This window comes from Pantherophis guttatus, chromosome 2 (assembly GCF_059756535.1).
Source record: "Pantherophis guttatus breed Tessera chromosome 2, ASM5975653v1, whole genome shotgun sequence".
Taxonomy (NCBI): Eukaryota; Metazoa; Chordata; class Lepidosauria; order Squamata; family Colubridae; genus Pantherophis; species Pantherophis guttatus.
In genome coordinates this window covers 155401630-155419609 of record NC_142064.1, presented here as the reverse complement: position 1 = coordinate 155419609, position 17980 = coordinate 155401630, and the positions used below count along the sequence as shown (strand labels likewise).

The 17980-nt window shown below is 41.4% G+C and overlaps 2 protein-coding genes across 7 annotated transcripts in view; one reads left to right on the top strand and one right to left on the bottom strand.

Annotated features, from left to right (window-relative positions):
* Positions 1–53: 53 nt before the first annotated feature.
* NDUFAF8 (NADH:ubiquinone oxidoreductase complex assembly factor 8) lies at positions 54–6635 on the top strand. Its single transcript, XM_034412772.3, has 3 exons — positions 54–283; positions 3337–3447; positions 5030–6635. Exons 1-3 carry the CDS (start codon positions 203–205, stop codon positions 5051–5053), a joined length of 216 nt encoding a protein of 71 aa, XP_034268663.1. The 5' UTR covers positions 54–202; the 3' UTR covers positions 5054–6635.
* SLC38A10 (solute carrier family 38 member 10) overlaps positions 6636–17980 on the bottom strand; it is a 92754-nt gene continuing 81409 nt past the window's right edge. For 3 of the 6 annotated variants that reach the window (XM_034412768.3, XM_034412771.3, XM_034412770.3), the window contains 5 exons: positions 16705–16872; positions 16080–16496; positions 15048–15149; positions 12037–12213; positions 6636–10097 (listed from right to left, as the gene is read on the bottom strand). In XM_034412768.3, the coding sequence (XP_034268659.2) occupies positions 9004–10097; positions 12037–12213; positions 15048–15149; positions 16080–16496; positions 16705–16872 (1958 nt within the window). In that variant the 3' untranslated portion in view covers positions 6636–9003. The remainder of the gene's footprint in view (positions 10098–12036; positions 12214–15047; positions 15150–16079; positions 16497–16704; positions 16873–17980) is intronic. The other 3 variants (XM_034412769.3, XM_087887070.1, XM_087887069.1) reach the window with 1 other exon arrangement.

Below are 17980 nucleotides of genomic sequence, written 5' to 3'. Positions count from 1 at the left end.
GGGACCCAATCAGGGGAGAGGGAGCGTGGAGCCGTTTCCTTAGTTGTGAAAGCGGGGTCGTGTTTAAGGCCCGGCTGGAGGCCGATGGTGGAAAGGCGAAGGCCGGTTAAAAAAGCGCTGCTTCGAGGAAGCTGCTTCGAGCCGGGTGATGGCCGCGCCCAGCCGATAACTGGGGAGGCTGCTGGCTTTTACTCTTCCGAATATGTCCAGTCGAGCAGTCTGGGAGCGCGTCCGAGCGAGGGTGCAGCGCTTCCCTGAGCTGCTGGCGAGTTGTGGGGAGCAGGTAGGGAAGGGGCAGATTGCAGGGGCGGCATCCCCGTCGCCTCAATCCACACGCTCAGCATTTAGGGGAAGCCGTCCTGGAGCAAATCTGCTTGTGTGGTCGCTAGGACTCGAAAATGGCTTGATGGCATAATAATAATAATAATAATTATAATAATTATAATATAATAATAATAATATAATATAATTATAATATAATATAATATAATAATAATATAATTATAATTATAATATTTATAATATAATAATAATAATAATAATATTTTGACTCTACAAAAAACCACCTTACTCAGAACAGCTTACATCCTCCGACGATACCTTAACAGTTCCTAGGTCCTTGGTTAGGACTTGAGCTGCTGAGCTATTAACCAGCCTCAAAGGCTGTGAATCTCACTAAAGATTAATAAATAATAATAATAATAATAATAATAATAATAATAATAATAGAAACATGTAACAGTGATACCCATTGTCATCGGGGCACTTGGTACCATATCCAAGAATTTTATAAGATACATCAACAAATTGCAGCTTCCTGCAATAACACCAGCGGAACTGCAAAAAACTGCGCTAGTCGGAACATCGTACATCTTAAGAAGGTACTTGGTTGATACCTAGGACGCTGGCAGGAACCCGTATCAACCATTAGCACCAGTCAATGGTATTTGTGATGCATTTTTGAATGTTCAGTTGACTGAGTTTCATGTTTAAAGAACAAAAGTAAATAATAATAAAATTAATTGCAATAACACCAGCGGAACTGCAAAAAACTGTGCTACTCGGAGCATCATATATTTTAAGAAGATACTTGGTTGATACCTAGGACGCTGGCAGCAATCTGTATCAACCATTAGCACCAGTCAATCATATTTAAATAATCAGTTGACTGAGTTTCATGTTTAATGAATAATATTTAATATTTAAATAATCAGTTGACTGAGTTTCATGTTTAATGAATAAAAGAGAGAATACGGTAATAATAAATAATAATAAACAATAATAATAACTTCCTGTAACACTGTGAAACATCCAAATTTGCCTATCCCAGGTCCTTGGTAAGGACTCGATAGATAAACAAAAATGCCAAACCCAGTCTGAACATCTGGCTGACTGTATGATGATCAGTAATAACAACAGCAACAACAGCAATAATAATATAGGAAAGGGAAGCTAGATGGGTTGCGCTCCTGACGGGAAGGAAGTAAAGAGTGTCGATTGCCTCCGATTTAACATCCAGGTATTTTTCAAACTTTTCAACTTTTGAGATGTGTGGACTTCAGCTCCCAGAATTCTCCAGCTATGGAGCCCCAGAATATCCCATAATGTCTGGGAATTTGTGGGAGTTGAAGCCTACACATGTTAAAATTTGACAAGTTTAACTAATAAAAGAGAATGTTTGTTGACAAGTTTGAAAAACATTGAATTATAGATCTAAGCTGCATGGGATTTGGGATCATCAGTATGCTGTTCATACTCAATTCTACTTCTCTTCCATGCTAGGCAAGTGAGGCTGTTTAAAGGGTGGCTCAGTGCCCTAGAAGCTATAAGGTCCTGGATGGGGAGGAGCTGACTGCAATTCAACCCTAGCAAGACAGAAGGGTTGTGGGTCTTTGTGTTCCTCCCCACTGCCCCCACTGGACCAGAGAGTTGACATTTCTGACTCTGGATGGGGTAACATTTAAGGCCCTCCTGAAAAGCAGGTGACTCTGCTCCAGCTGTGCTGGAGGGGAGGACTTTACACAAATTAATCTTGTGCACCAATTGCACCCACTCATACCTTAGTCACTTCCCATTTGGATTACTGCAACACACTTTATATGGGCCCTGCACCTGATTAACACCACAGTTGCGTAAGCTGCAGTAGCTCCCAGTTACTCTCTGGATGCAATTTAAAGTGCTGGTTACCATCATCTTTAATACACTGTATATGGCCCAAAGCTGGATTATTGGAAGAACTGCCCCTCTCTGCCCATCCTACTAGGATAGATAGATAGATAGATAGATAGATAGATAGATAGATAGATAGATAGATAGATCCACTCGAGATTCTCTCCCTTAAATGTCAGTTGATGGGCCCTCAAAGGTACACCTCTGGCCACTACATTGGAATAGCCGCCTATATTCCTACCCTTTTAGTCTTCCAGACGTTGCTGTGACAATTGGACCAAGATGGGGTTGAATTGGGAGGCTGTTTGGTCTGGAACCTAAAGGGAAGGGTACTTTTGTTTTATCAGTGTTTTTATGGATTGTGAGCTGCCTAAAGTCATTATGTGAAGCAGCCATATAATAAGTTCCAAAAGTAAGGAAGTAAATAAATAAATGTCAGAAAGAAAAAGAAAAAAAAAAAGAGAGAGAGAGAGGGAGAGGGAGAGGGAGGAGGGAAAGTTGGTCTTTCAAGGTGTGACTGCTGTCTGTTCAGGATCCTGTCCCTTTCTGAACTCTTGCATGCAAGCATGTATTTGTATGTATTCCCTTTTTTTAAAGGGAGAGCACTGCACAATTTGCCTTTGCTGTGCTGGGGAACAGATCTTCCTATCAGGGTGAATTGTCTTGTAAGGTCTGAATAAGACAGAATGGTATGAGTTAATCCTATTCCTTTGAGTAAAGTTTGGCAGAGATTAGAAATCTCTAGGTGGCTTAAAAGCCGAAGTGGAACAAATTGGAAAAACCAAATACATACCCAGACCAGAATAGTACATTATTATGTCCATGGTATCTCATAAGCACTGTGCCTAGGGTCTACTAAACTTTTGTTGTTTGTGAAAATATTTTAAGCTACAAACAAAAAACTGCAAAACCAGGACATGTGAAAAGTAACAGTAAAATAAAATTCCATATATCCTAAAATTGAGATATTTATTACGTATGTACTTACTTGACTAACTCCTTGTGACTTACTGAAGAATATACTGTAGGTCTCTGGTTATACCTTTGTATTCTTAAGCACCTGAATCATTACTGCAGTAAAGGCCTACAAAGATAAAACTTGCTTAGGGCTTACCAGAGTTTTAATGTGCCTTGCAGTCTGCATCTAATTAGAGCTGATATTTGCAGGCCTCAGTTTATGGCAAATGTATTGCTTCCAATACTACCGAACATGGAAACTTGAAAAAGGATGTGTGTGCCAAGGAATTTGCAATGCTGATGGATTGCTTCACAGAGGCTGTGAGTTTTTTGCATTTTTTTTTTTCATTTCACATGGTTAACTTTTCATTTGGGACCCGGTTAGGAGCAAAACATGCTGTAAATAAAGAGGTATATACAGTAAATACACAATAAAACATGTGCTGTTGTCCTCTTTTCTATTTTTGGTAGCTGGAAATGTAGAATGCTGATCAAGAAATCGTGGAAACAATCCTAGTTTACAGGCATAGGACATTAAAGTTCTCTCCATTCCCCCCTCCCCCTTATTTCACTCTTGCTGCAAAGAATTTATAGCACCTACAAATTGAAAGGAAGTTCAGTAGTAAATGACATCAGCAGCTGCTAGAACTTTTCTTTTCTTTTAGGATTACCACACTGAATTGTTCTTTCTTGTCTGTTGTACATTTTTACAACCTTTTAGGCTGTAGTGTTTTTCAGTGTGTCCAAAACTTCATACTTGTAAGAAAGCACCTGTTTATACATATAGTCCTTGGAGTATGACCATAATTGACCCATTTAATGACCTTTCTTGCCACAGTTGTTAAGTGAATCGCTGCAGATGTTAAGTTAGTTACGCGGTTGTAAAGTGAACCTGGCTTCCCCATTGACTTGGCTTGTCAGAAAGTCGCAAAAGGGGATCACATGATCCTGGGAGACTGCGATTGTCATAAATACACGTCAGTTGCTAAGCATCCAGATTTTGATCACATCACTATGGGGATACTGCAATGGTCGTAAAGGTGAAAAACAGTCAAAAGTTACTTTTTTCAGTGCCGTTGTAACTTCAAACAGTCACTAAGTGAATGTAAGTGGAGGACTACCTGTATTTGAAATTCAGGGGGTGGTAAGAGGTCTGCTAATCAGTCCTGCTGCTAGAAAACCACATTACCCAACTGAAACATGTGAACTTATCTGAAATTTACTGGTGCTATTGTGGGATTTTGTTCATTTAGTTAATATCTTAGTTTGACCAAAGAAACTTCTAAAAGAAACTACTAGAGTAAAAAAAAACTGTGTGATTTTCTTTGGGACAAGCTTATCATCCCACTTAATATGGAAGTTAAGAGAACCTATGTATTTAGATATACAGGTAGTCTGTGACTTACAACCACCATTGCTAAGCATAACAGTTTTAAGTGAGTTGCACCCCATTTGACAACATTTTTTTTTTGCCATGATTGTTAAGCAAATCACTGCAGTTAAGTGAATCTGATTTTCCCCCCATTGACTTTGCTTGTCGGAAGCCAGCTTGGAAGGTTACATGACCTCGGGACACTGCAACTGTCATAAATACATGCCAGTTGCCAAGCGCTCCAATTTTGATCACATGACTGGGGGGGATGCTGCAATGATTCTAAGTGTGAAAACTGGTCATAAGTCACTTTTTTTCAATGCCATTATAACTTTGAATGATCATTAAATTAATGGTTGTAAGTTAAGGACTACCTGTACCATATTTGCTTTGCATATTAAATGTTATAAGAATGATAGACAACTGATCCATTTCAAAATCTCATTGGCCTTATGCTACAGGATATATTGATATGAATATATTTACATAATTGTTAATATTTATTCTAACAAAATTGATCTTTCTTTGCAGGCAAAAAAAAATGTAAAGACTTGAAATGGAAACGATGGCAAATCTGGGATTTATAGTTGTTTTCAGCATCAAAGAATAAAGAACTTTTCCATCTGTCGTTATATTGAGGTCCAGAAATGGAATATTTCCCAATGTGCCAAGAGCTAATGGCTTTTCAATTTATGCATGTGTGTACTGTAAGCACATTCTGGAAAACTTTTCTTAAATGTAAAACTCAGTGTGTCGGGGTTTTAATTTAAACGAGATGAGCAGTATAATTTTTCAGAGTGGCAAGAGGCAAAGTTCAAGGCTGAGAAGTATAAAGCCAGAAAATATATAAATACCATTTAATTCAAATTTTTGTTATGTTAGAATTTCTATTAGCAAATATGTCAGGTTCCCTTTGGTAAAATATGACATTAATATACCAGCGGCCTTTTCCTATCAGTGGAATGTCTGTTAAATTAGCTACTTGTACCAATTTTGCCCTGAGGATTTACTAATTCCCTTCTTATTTACAGGAATAAAATAAGATACTTCTGTAGATCTTGCTTAAGCTACTTTATACTGTTAATTCCAGTTCCTGAAAATCTGGGGCAAAGAAAGCCCAGAGTGGCCAACTCCCTAACAGTCATTGGTCATTTACCCAAAAATATCCAGTTATGGTATATAAAAAATCCTGATATTTGCAACTTTGAATATTTGATTTCCCTTCAGAATATGAATTTCCTCACTAAAGCTTTGGGGAAAAAATCTAATCAGTGAAATTGCCTAAGGACCAAAATGTGTTTGCGTATATGTGCCAAGGTTCCACGGAACAGCTCAAAATCTGAATAGTAATAATATGAAGATTGGGACAGAGCTGTACCTCTTGGTTGGCTAGGAACGCTAGGCCTCCGTGTTAAGGTTCCAGAGTTTCTAAAACTCCTAAGGGATTTGTCGGACTTTGCTCAGATCTAGAGACAAATATCAACTAGGTGGATTTCTAGAATGCAACTTTGGTCACAAAACACAAATGTTTATCTTTGTATTAATATATGTTTGTGAAAATATTAAATGGAAGCAGTTTGGTCTAGTGATTAAGGCCCCAGGCTAGAAAGATGCAAACTGTGAATTATAGTCCTGCTTTAGGCATGAAAACCGGCTGGCTGATCTTGGGCCAGTAACTCTTGGCCTATAATGTCAGGTTCAGGCAACAAGCTGGTTCATTGGTCAATTCCTGTCGCAACCAATGGACCAACATTAGTTGATTTGAGGGGAAAAGGGGGAGGGGGACACTGTCCTTGTAGGAAAAAAGTTTATGAAAGTATTAAATATCATATATCAGTTTCTTTTACAAATCTGGCAGTTCATTATGACCATGTCTTAGAAAATAATTGGATTGTACTCTGGCTGGGAACAAGTACAGTAGTTTTCATGAGGGTGATTAATAATATTACTTGAAGCTAGTAGCGAGCTAGTTTTGTTGATGGCATCCAAAATGAAACCAGAGTGTAAAAGCTAGAAAGTGCATCAAAATCAACAGATATTTCCTCAACCGTGTATATTGTCTGCAACTAAGCAGTCTTGCTGGTCCTGTGTTGTGTAAACAACTATTTCCAATAAGGAAAAAAAAAGGCTGGTAAAATGCTTCAGGTTTTTTTTTTTTTTTTATTGATTTGTGCAGGTTAGCCATAATCCCTGGGACTGGTCATTGTACAACACTGCAAATTGGACATTTTGCTGTGGTAGCAAGTGAAGGTTTCCAGATGAAATCCAGGGCTGCCGCCTTCAGTCTTGTGTCTTTTTTTGTAATTGCTTGGAGATGGATTGTTTTAAAAACTTGAGTCGTTCTGTGGAGGAATGCCAGAAGTATCTTTGGTCCTTCGATTATAGCAGATGGTCACACTGTGGCCAGAGAAAGCATGACAGGGCATTCACAGCCCTTCGCATTAAAGCAATTTGGCTGATATTTACAAATTTTTTTAAAATAAATCATATTTATATACTAAAGTAACAGAGATCCAACCACAAACTACCGTAATTGTGCTTTGGGCAGCACTGTTCAATGGTTGTGTGGAATATCATACTAAATCTGCCTTTCCCCAACTAACTCCCCCCACTCCACCTCTTTCATTCCAAGATGCCCAGCCAACTCAGAGAATAGCAAAACATTTGTTGATTTTGGATTAGGAAATGTTGCTCTCAGTCACAATTAAACCCAGCAGTAAACAAGCTGATGTCTTTCAAGTTTTTTTGGGACTATAACATTTTTAATCACTGGTCATGCTGATTGAGTGTATGGGTTTTGTAGTCCAAAATGACTAAAACGATCAGCTTGGCTATTCCTGGTTTAGTGCAATGATAATGAATCTACCACACATATATTGTTCTCAAATATGGCTTGCAAGGAGTTTGAAATCTAGTTTCTGTTGAGCCATGACAGCGCTAACCATAGTTTGATACACAAAGACCATAATTTTTTTTGAAAACTAATTGACCAAACAGAAGCTCAAGCTTCCAAACACCATGTGGCCTTTGGTGGTGGAGGCTTGGGAGGAGAATTATAGGTACGATGAAGGCCCTTTGTAGCTTATTACAATCACCTAAAATCACAGTTTAATATGATGGTCAAACAGACCAATGAGATGCCTGAGGAAAAGTTAGAACAATGTAACAAGGAAAAATGCCCCTTGCAATAGTCAAGTGGTACCAGCCACATTTCTGTCTCCCTGAATGGAAATATAGCAAATACACTTGACAGGAAAGATACGGCAATGGCATTCCCCCCCCCCCCCCCCCCCCGGCAGCCCATCTCAATTTCATGTTGTAGGCATCCGCTATATCCGCTTTATTATTTTTCCCTTCTTGTTCTAGAACATAAACTGATAACTGACTTTGATAGTTAACCATTTATAGCCAAATTCCAAATATCTTTGGATATTAGTGATGATCAAATGTCAAGAGCTTAAATTTGCTGTATCATTTGTTAACACAATCCTTGGGATGGTTAAGGACACCTAGAACAAATCAATTGTGTTAAAATGTCAAAGCTTGCCAACTCTTAAGACAGGACTAACAAATTTCACATACTAGAGTCTCCCAAAAAACTGGAAGGGATGTAGGCGGACAAGCTTTAAGTTACCCTATATGCACTCATAAAACGGAGGAAAGAGGTAGATGGCCTAGTCTGATAGCGTCCCCTTGAAATAATTTCATTTAAACAAGCATCTTGCAAGGCTTTTATACACAGTATGGTTCCATAATGCACTTGAGACAGGTATGTTTTTTTAAAACAGACCTATATTTTGATAACCAAAAATGAAAGTCCTTTCATGAAAATGAAAGGAAAAAGGTTACTTTTATTATTGCTAATACTGGACCTGGTTGAAGAAGATCAGAGCAGTTTGTAAGTTGTAAAAATGCACTTGTTAGCAATCGAGTCCATATTAAGAATTTATCTTTGAAGAGATGCTCCCTTTTCAGACGTTTACAGAGCTTCTTTCATCTTCTTGCAACATTTCCAAAAGCCAAATCAACCCATTTAGCAAATGGCAGAACACAAAAATCCAAACATTAATTTAAGGGAGGATAACGTCCACATACCCAATAAAGGGATTTTCCAATGAGATAAAATAACAGATAAGTCAACAGACTAATCCTAGACACAGAAATTAAACAATTAAAAGTATCTGAGCAGGAATAAAAACGTACATGCTTCTTTGGAAAGATGGCGAGCGTAAAGCGTTTTCAGAACCCAGAAAATAGATGAATTTGGGTTTTGCACACAAGCTACCAGCAGCGTGAGGAGAGACCATTTTGAAGAATGAAATTGGCTGCCAGCATGGAAATTCCTCTTTCCTCCAGAGCGAACAATGTTCAGTCACTGGGGCTCAGTTCAGATCGAGCCAGTTGACCTGGGCTGCCAACGGTTATATACCGATGGCAGTTAGCCGCGTAACAGACAGTTTTAAGCAGCTGGTGGATTCCTACATTTCCTCAGAGTGTGGAGACTTTCACGCCTCTTCTTCTCCCTCTGGTATCTGTTTAATCTGTCGGCTGTGAAGAGCTTGCTGGGCACCTTCTGCTGCCTGATTGAACCTAGTGTCTAATGCACTACGGAGGTCATTGACTTTCACATCTGGGACGGGGTTAAGTCCAAATATTACACCTCCCACCTCTTCTTCCAGATCTCGCCTTTTGCGGCGCAGGTCCAGGTCTGCTTGTAGCTTGAGGTCTCTGTTGGGTTTGGCCTTTTCATAATCCCTGGACTCAGGCCTAACTATGTCTGCCTGTAAGATATGGTCACTGTCAGCTTCTTGCAAGCTCTCTGGGATCCTTTGCTCTCTCTTTGAATCATGCCCTTGATCATTGGCATTACTCAGCTGTGGATGATGGGCTCCAGTGGCCGTCCTCTCTTTATTCTTGGCCCCCTGGCCCTGTAATCTGTCAACCTGGTCCAAAGGTATTTCCCTACCTTTCACAGTTTCCTGGACCTCTAATTTCTCAGGTATGTTATTAACAATTTTTGGTTTAAGTGGAATGTCTGGGTCATGGAAGTCTTTTTTGACCTCCTTGGCAAGGGACTCGCTGTCAGACTCTCTATGAGGAATCTTTCCCTCAGCACCATGGATGTTGACTACCTCTGGTATCTCTCTTTGGCTTTCAGCCCTTTTCACAGCCTCCTTTCTTTTCTCAACATTGTCTGCCACTTGAATCTCCTGCCCTTTCAAAACTTCAGCCTTGGCTTGCTTTTCCTGGCGGGGTCCATCAGGCCTAGCTATCTGTGAATCACTCCTGACTGGCTCGAACTCCTCTTTGTGGTTTGCATTAGCTTGGTGTTGTACAATTTTCTCATCATCGTTTATTTGAGCCATAAGATTTTTAGGAGGAATTTCAGTTAATTTGTTTTGTATAGGCTTTAAATCTCCTGGACCAGAGTCCTGCTGTCTTTTAATTTCATCAGGATCTTGGGGTTGGTTCTCGGGCAGATGCAAAGGATGACCCAGGTTATTGTTTGGTATATTCTTTGGAACATTTTCAATTTTGTTGTTGAGGTGATCTCTCTCTTTACTCTTGGTCAAAGTTAGGCCATGTTCCAGCTGGATTTCTATTGCAAAGAGAAGTGGAGAGCTCTCAATTACTGCATACGCAATTTAGCAAACTAGAAAACGCTTATCACCAACAAAACAAGTTTACCCAGAGGCCCTTGGGGAGTCACTCAGTACCCTCCCCACTACATCTGACTACGAAAATTACTGCATTAATTGTAAAATTATAAATAAGATGTAAGCATGTGTCTTAAGCAATACCTTCTGTTTTATAGTTTATAATCTTCCTATAGTTTTGAAACAAGTGCTGGGGTGCATGAAGATTTCAAACTCTAATATCATTTTCCTTCTACTTCACTAACTCCCCAACTCCTAGCAAGCACCTGGCTGAAGCTATCTATCTGGACCTGTACTAGTCGGGCTTCAGGCAGGGGTACAGCACAGAAACGGCATTGGTCGCGTTGGTGGATGATCTCTAGAGGGCTCGGGACAGGGGTTGCTCCTCTGTCCTGGTCCTATTAGATCTCTCAGCGGCTTTTGATACCATCGACCATGGTATCATGCTGCAACAGTTGAGGGGGTTCGGAATAGGGGGCACTGTTCTGCGGTGGTTCTCCTCCTTCCTCTCTGACCATTCGCAGTTTGTGTTGGCAGGGGGGCAGAGGTCGACCTCGAGGCGCCTCGCATAGGGAGTGCTGCAAGGGTCGGTCCTCTTGCCCCTTCTGTTCAACATTTTTGTGAAGCCGCTGGGTGAGATCATCCGTGGTTTTGGGGTGAGAGTCCATCAGTACGCTGATGACACTCAGCTGTACATCTCCACCCCAGACCACCCCAATGATGCCCTTGATGTGATGTCTCGCTGCCTGGAGGTCGTGCAGGTCTGGATAGGGAGAAATAGGCTCAGACTCAACCCTTCCAAGACCGAGTGGCTGTGGCTTCCGGCGTCCCGATATAGTCAGCTGGTGCCATCGCTGACTATTGGGGGTGAATCTCTGCCCCCCACAGAGAGGGCTCACAATCTGGGCGTCCTCCTGGATGCTCGGCTGTCTTTAGAAGAGCATATGACGGCCGTGGCCAGGGGGGCTTTTTATCAGGTTCGCCTGATTCGCCAGTTGCAGCCCTTTCTGGACCGAGATGCCTTGCGCATGGTCACTCACACCCTTGTCACCTCCCGGCTGGACTATTGTAATGCTCTCTACATGGGGCTCCCCTTGAACAGCACTTGGAGGCCCCAGCTGGTCCAGAATGTGGCTGCGCGGGTGGTTATGGGCGCAACCCATTGTGCCCACCTGCACGAGCTGCATTGGCTCCCAGTGGTCTTCTGGGTGCGATTCAAGGTGTTGGTCACCACTTTTAAAGCGCTCCATGGCATAGGACCTGGGTACCTTCGAGACCGACTTCTGCCACCAACAGCCTCCCACTGGCCAGTTCGCTCCCACAGAGAGGGTCTCCTCAGGGTGCCATCAGCCAAGTTATGTCAGCTGGCGACACCCAGGAGTAGGGCCTTCTCTGTGGGAGCCCCTGCCCTGTGGAATGAACTGCCCCCGGAAATGCGTAATATCTCCGACCTCCGTGTATTTCGCTGTGCCCTCAAGACCCTGCTGTTCCGCCAAGCTGGGCTATCAATGTAATGATTTTTAAATTGGGTGTTTTAAATTTTTGGGGTTTTAAATCTGAGCCGAAATTATTTAATAATTTTAATTATTTTTAACTGATGTCTGTCTTTGTGCTTTTAATAGGCTGTATACCGCCCTGAGTCCTTCGGGAGAAGGGCGGTATAGAAATAAAATTATTTATTTATTTATTTATTTATATATATGCTAGCATGTTCAGATCATGAAGCAGGCTGCTTTCTTAAGCTTCCAGAATTAAAAGAGCTTTTAACCTATTGCTTGGAGAGGGCACTGGAGAAGGGACATTTCTCTGAGCAGATTTTATAACAGGTCCACGAGCAACTTTCTACAATACTTATGTATTGGGGGTGGGTGGGTGGGTTACCTTGCTTTGGCTTTTCCTCGCCTCCGTCCTCTTGCCTTTGCTGGTGGATCTCTTTGTGTTGTTCCTCAATCACTGCTAACAATTTTGCCTGCTGATCTAAGAGTTGCTTTTGCTGAACCTGCTGTTCCTTTATCACTTGCAACAGGGCGGCATGATCTAGCTGCTTCTCCTCATCTCCTGAAGGGGAGGAAGAAACTGAGGCTAGAAAGGAATCTATCCATGTGATCTACTGTACATCTTCAAGGAGAAAATCAGGAAGGCCTCCTGTGCCTATTATGGTCTCTGCCATATTTGCACATATATTCTGTGCTTCTTTAATCTAGAGGTAACACGCTCATTCTTAAGCACGGGCCTCAAGAAGTCTGATTTCCAATCACCTTCTAGAAAGGCTTTGCCAGAAAGGATAATTATTATGGCATTCCTGAATCATCTTGCAAACCTTCTTGATCTACGCCATGAAGTTCAACAACATACTATGCAAATAAGCAGAAAAGGAACTCTTGTCCCAAAGGAAAATCAAGTAATAATCCCAGCAAACAGCACATCCTGGCATGCTGCAAAGTAAAAACCGGGAAAGTGGGAATTTAAAAACAAAAGGATTCTCATAGTCACACAGTCAAAAGAACTGAACTTAGAAAGAAATACGCCTTTAAGTAAAACGTTCATATATGGTTATACAGACACCCACATCTATAGAGGCATGGCATTCATTATTGCAGTATGGTGTCATTTTTTTCCTTTTTGTTATTTTAAAATTTTACTTTTTACTATCTGTTCTGATTTATTAAATAAGTAAAGCAACTATAGGGAAAGTAGTAGACTTAAAAGGGGCAGTCCTGCCCTCCCAAACAGTTTAGGAATATTTCCTGTTTCACTTGGGTATTATTTAGAGCAATTTTACATTCTTAGATAATGTGGTCACTGCTGTTTCATAGGAAGCAAGTGAGAACATATATAAATATCCTAAGAAGCTTTCTATAGCAACTTTCCCCCAAATTGGTGTCCTCCATGAGTTAGGATCGCAGCACCCAGAATTCTCACTAACCATGATGAAAGGGGAGAATCATCCTGGAAGCCAGAAGAGTGTGAATCCTGCCTTAGACACAAAACCCCCTGAGTGACCTTGGGCCAGTCTCTCTCACAGCCTTAGGAAGAAGGCAAACCACTTCCCAAAAAGTTGCCAAGAAAACTACATGGGAGTTTTCCATGTGTGGCACAAATAAAAGCTGTCTTGAAGGCAAAATGTCTATGGTGATACACAATCATCCAGGTCATAGTTGTGTCAAAGGTGCTTCTCCCCCCCACCCCCCCAAAAAAAAGACGAATGGACTTTCTTGGGTTTTTTTCCCCTTTGAAAACTTTTTGCTTCTCATCCAAGAAACTTCTTTGGTTTAACTGGTGGGGAATGGAAGGATTTGTATTCTTAGCACTCTGAGGGTTGGTTGTTAGCACTCTGCGACTCCTTGACTCCTTGAGGCCATTTGGGGATTCGTCTGTATCTTGAGTCACCTGAATCAGAGTGGAAACAGGTGTGGAACCTTCTTGGGACTGCTGAAAAGACTGCATTATAAACAGGAAATATCAAGGTGGTATCTTGAAGGCAACGAAAAACACAAAAGGGTAGGAATTCTAGGAACTATAACTCCAGCATATCTGGAAATCAATTTGGGAGAAATCTGCCCTCTTGCTTTTGTCAAGTTCTCACATCTTTTTAATGCAGCTTTTTCTCTTTACTACAGGGACATCTGCTTCTTTTTAAATCTTTCTTTTCTCCTCAGAGTTCACAACCATTTCATTCTTAGCATACATACTCCACACATAAGATATAATGCATCCAAGAGTTCTTAAAACCCACTGGAAGAGTCCTGGTTGTTACCTACACTAAACTAAATAGGAAATGCTTACTTTAGAATACAAGTGCTTCATTGAACATCATAGGCATTACTAAGTTCAGAACAGTTTCGGGCCCCACAAGACAGTTCAGAAAGAACTACTCTTTTCCAGAACAAGCAAATGTATTTTGGAACAAACAGTTATATATCAGCAACCTGGTGATCTCTTGCTAGCAACTTATAAACATATTAAATGTTATCAAGGCAATGGGGAAGAAATTAATGTAAAGTTAATTGCCAGTAGGGGTACAGATTAGAGAAAAGGGATATAAGGTAATAATCAGTTTGTCTTAGCATTAACCCCATTGGCAAACAGTCTAGGGAAATCAGGAGATTTTGACTGGCAAGAAGACAAAATCATTTTTATATGCCTGGAGGATTGCTGAACAAAATGTATATAGGAATGTTCAAAACACAAGAGAACTGGCAAGACCAAAACTATTTTTAGGAAATCTACTGTTCTGGCCTTCACAGTCATACAGTGTATAAAACAAGAATTTGAGGACGTCTAACAGGCGCCTGCTTTGAGGTTATGTCTTAAGTTGTCAAGACTGGCAGGCCCTGCGTTTTGACTGAAATAGGAAGAGCTCCTGAAGCCCAACAGCTCTCCTAATGCTGGCGACTTTTGAAGTGTTGGGGGAAAAGAAAGAAAAAAAGAAGAGAGGTGAGGCTGCTCTATTTTAAAATATTGCCTATTCAGATGCACCCTCAATACAATCATATCTATTTTGAGGACACCCTGGTTGAGAAGGCTCTTCCTTCACTTAGCTGTAGTTTTAAATGGAATGTGGCTCTGTTACCAGCAAATGGCTCTACGAGAGCTGCTTATTTGCCCTTCACCAAAATGACAGGATTGCATTGCCCTGGTGCTTGTAGCCTCAGATTACATGTTCTGAGATTATCTCAAGACAAGATTGCCTGGCCTTGCAGTCTAGCTTTTATCTAGTATCTCCTTCACAGTACGATTAAAGAATTTGGCCTAGGCATATACAGCATAACACCCACACACCAAAGGCTGCCAGGGAAGCAGATGGTAACCTCAGTGCATGTGAGTGTGTGTGTGAGTGCACATGTGCATATGTATACACATCTGCTCTGTGGAGGAAGGACAATGCTTACCCTCGAGCTTGCTCTCTGACTTCTCTTCTGCATTACGAACCTCTCTCGGCTCAGTTTGGGCTGGACCAAACTTCTCTGAAGAAACTACCTCTTTTTTATCATCTGAAAAGAAGAAACACACAGGTATTTCCTGGATGGAGCAAAGAAAATGACAGATGTTCTCTGCCCCTGTCCCTGCCCCCCTTCCATTCTCTTTGCAGTTTCTATCCAACTTGATTGCCGAAGAAAAAGTCATAAAAAATATTTAACAGCATTATAGCCTGCTGGCAAGAAACCACTGCTAACTGCCTAAGCCTATTAAAATGCAAGCCCTAGCCCTGGATAGCTATGCAATGGGACACTTATGCAATGAGGCACCTGTCAAGATCTGGCTCTGAATCCCCAATGACCAGAATGGTGTAGCACCTGATGCTTAGCAAAGAAGTGAAGAACTGCACAAGAGCCAAGCCACAGGATCTACCATGGCCAATAATTCAGTGCACCCCCTTTCCCAAACAATGACTGAAACGGCTCTTCAGTGGTACCCCCACGCAATGAAAAATTGTGATTTTTTTTTGGTCACGGCAAGCAGAAACTTGGGAATTCATCGGTATAAAATTTTACATTTCCTCTGACACATAAGCGAAGGAATTCATAATTATTTTTCTTGGGATATAAAATCCACCTTTTTTTTATTGCAGAAGTAGACTTCTTTCTTTCAGTAAAAGCTAGGATGTAACCATGTGGGAGAAAACACTGGCACAAGGTGGACATTGTAAATAAAAAGATAGAAGCCTTGTGGCAAAGAAACAGCTGTGAACAGGGCAGGTCGATAAGAGTAGGAATTTTGAAAAATTCCTGAGAAGCCCAGCTCAGACTTTAGCAGTTCAGGCTGGGTGTGGCTTTAATTGTCTCTGCAGTTCTTCCAGGCATTCTATGGCACAAATAAATTTCTGTAATAATTTATGTCAAGTGTATAAATGAAAAATCTCAGAAGATCAAATAATACATTAAACTTCCCTGGAACCAAAAGAAGCAGAGAAAAGTACATACGTGCTTCATTTTCCTTCTCCATGGATTTCACTCTTTCTTTGCCACGTTCAACTACTTGCAAATTGGCACCGTTCTTCCCACCCACGGCCTTGTCTCTCTTCTCATTCTGCTTTTCTAGCTCACCATCTCTGTGAGGAGACTGATCATCCTTGTGTGCAACCCCCTCTGGCACTGGCTTGGGGTCTTTTATGGGCTGGTCTTCCAGCTTTTTCTGACCATTCTCTTCATCGGCTTGTTTAGGAACAATTTTAAGTTCTTCCTTCTCCACCACAGCCTTGTTTTCTACCAGGACATCCTTGTCTGCTGGTGGCCGATTCTGTTCAGATTCCTCCCGGTCCTGACCCTCATCCACTGCTACCCCATCACGTGGCACTGGTGGCTCATGGCGATGGGCTTCTCCCACAGGTTGTGCAATGCCTGTATGAAAAGAAACACAGGCTCTCAATCAAGAACGGCATAGAAAGCAACACATTTGGTGAAGTACAATTCACACAGATTTATAAAGTGGTGTCTACAGCGTTCTCTGACCAAATAAATGGGAACCAAAAATTAGAACAAATTGCGGATCTGTTGCTTCTCTGAATTCAATATTTCTAGCCTCTTTCCAGTTCTAATTCTACGCTACCTTGATCAGGCCGGTCCAGTTGTACCTCCTCCTTTGGTTTCTCCTTGTCTTCTCTCTTAGGCATATCCATGGGAACTTTGATCTGTGGCTGTTCCACCTCTTCTTTCTCATTCACCAATTTGGGTCTGTCACGGTTATCAGCCACTTCTTGAACTGCAGGGGCTTGATCTGAAAAGCATGGTTAGAAATGATTAAGGAAACAGATTCCCCATCTGGCATACAAACAAGCTTCCCATTCTCTCTTGTGGCTATATCGCCTGTTGTGTTCGGTTTTTAATAAAGTGCAACTACCGTGGAAAACGGATTGTTAGTTTGATGGTATCAGTTATGCTTGGGAAGAGGCAACCTTCCCTTTTACCCCGTGCCATTTTCCTCATCTATACACCACCGTACTGCCATTTTCCTCCACAAGGAAAAGGAGAAATATGAGTGCAAGTGCAAACACAAGAGACTCTAGGTGTAAGAAGTGACACTAATCAAATTCTCTCTCTCTCTCAAACACACACCCTGTTCCATTTTATAGTAGAAGAGTTAGGAAAAGTAATCACAGCTCTCCTTTATACACACACACACACACACAAACACGTACGCACAATTGTGCTGGATTGTTAGAACAAACAAAATGCTGCTGTTTGGGATGAGTGGACACTAGATGGCAGCATTGCTCTTGCTCATTTACATGCTATGCGTGAGTGTGAAGATGCTAGGCATGGCCAAGGGAAGTTACCTGCTGGAATTAGCAAACCTAGAAGAAACATACTAAGGAGTTGGTTTACAATAGAAGCGAAAGCGGTAGAGAGCAAAGAGAAATCCCCAGAAGGGAGAAAATCAAGAAAGAAAGGCAGAGTGAAGAAAGGAGGCAGCTGAAGGCTGTCTGGGGCCTGTTTATTCAGGCCTCTTGCTGTAGGAATTGCCAGCATCTCTCCCTGCTTGCAAATACAGGCAGAACTCTCTGCTAAAACCAGAATTAACAGGAGGCAGGGTGTCACAGATGAGGCTTCAGGCTTTCCCAATTATGCCTCCAGTTTAAAAGCCTGACACTGCTCTCTGCAGGAAAGCAGCCTGCAGCAAGAAGGAAGAGTGACAGTCCTACTCCTGGGCTTTGAAATTCTGCAGGTGGATGGGGCAGAGCCTTCTCACCTCCAGCTGCTTTACTGACTAAACGGTTAAGAATACATCCAACCTCTCCCCCATCTAAACAAAGCCATAGACGTTTACCTTGAAAGTCGTTTTTTTTTTTAAAAAAAAAAAAGAGTGAGTAAATGAGAACAGGAAG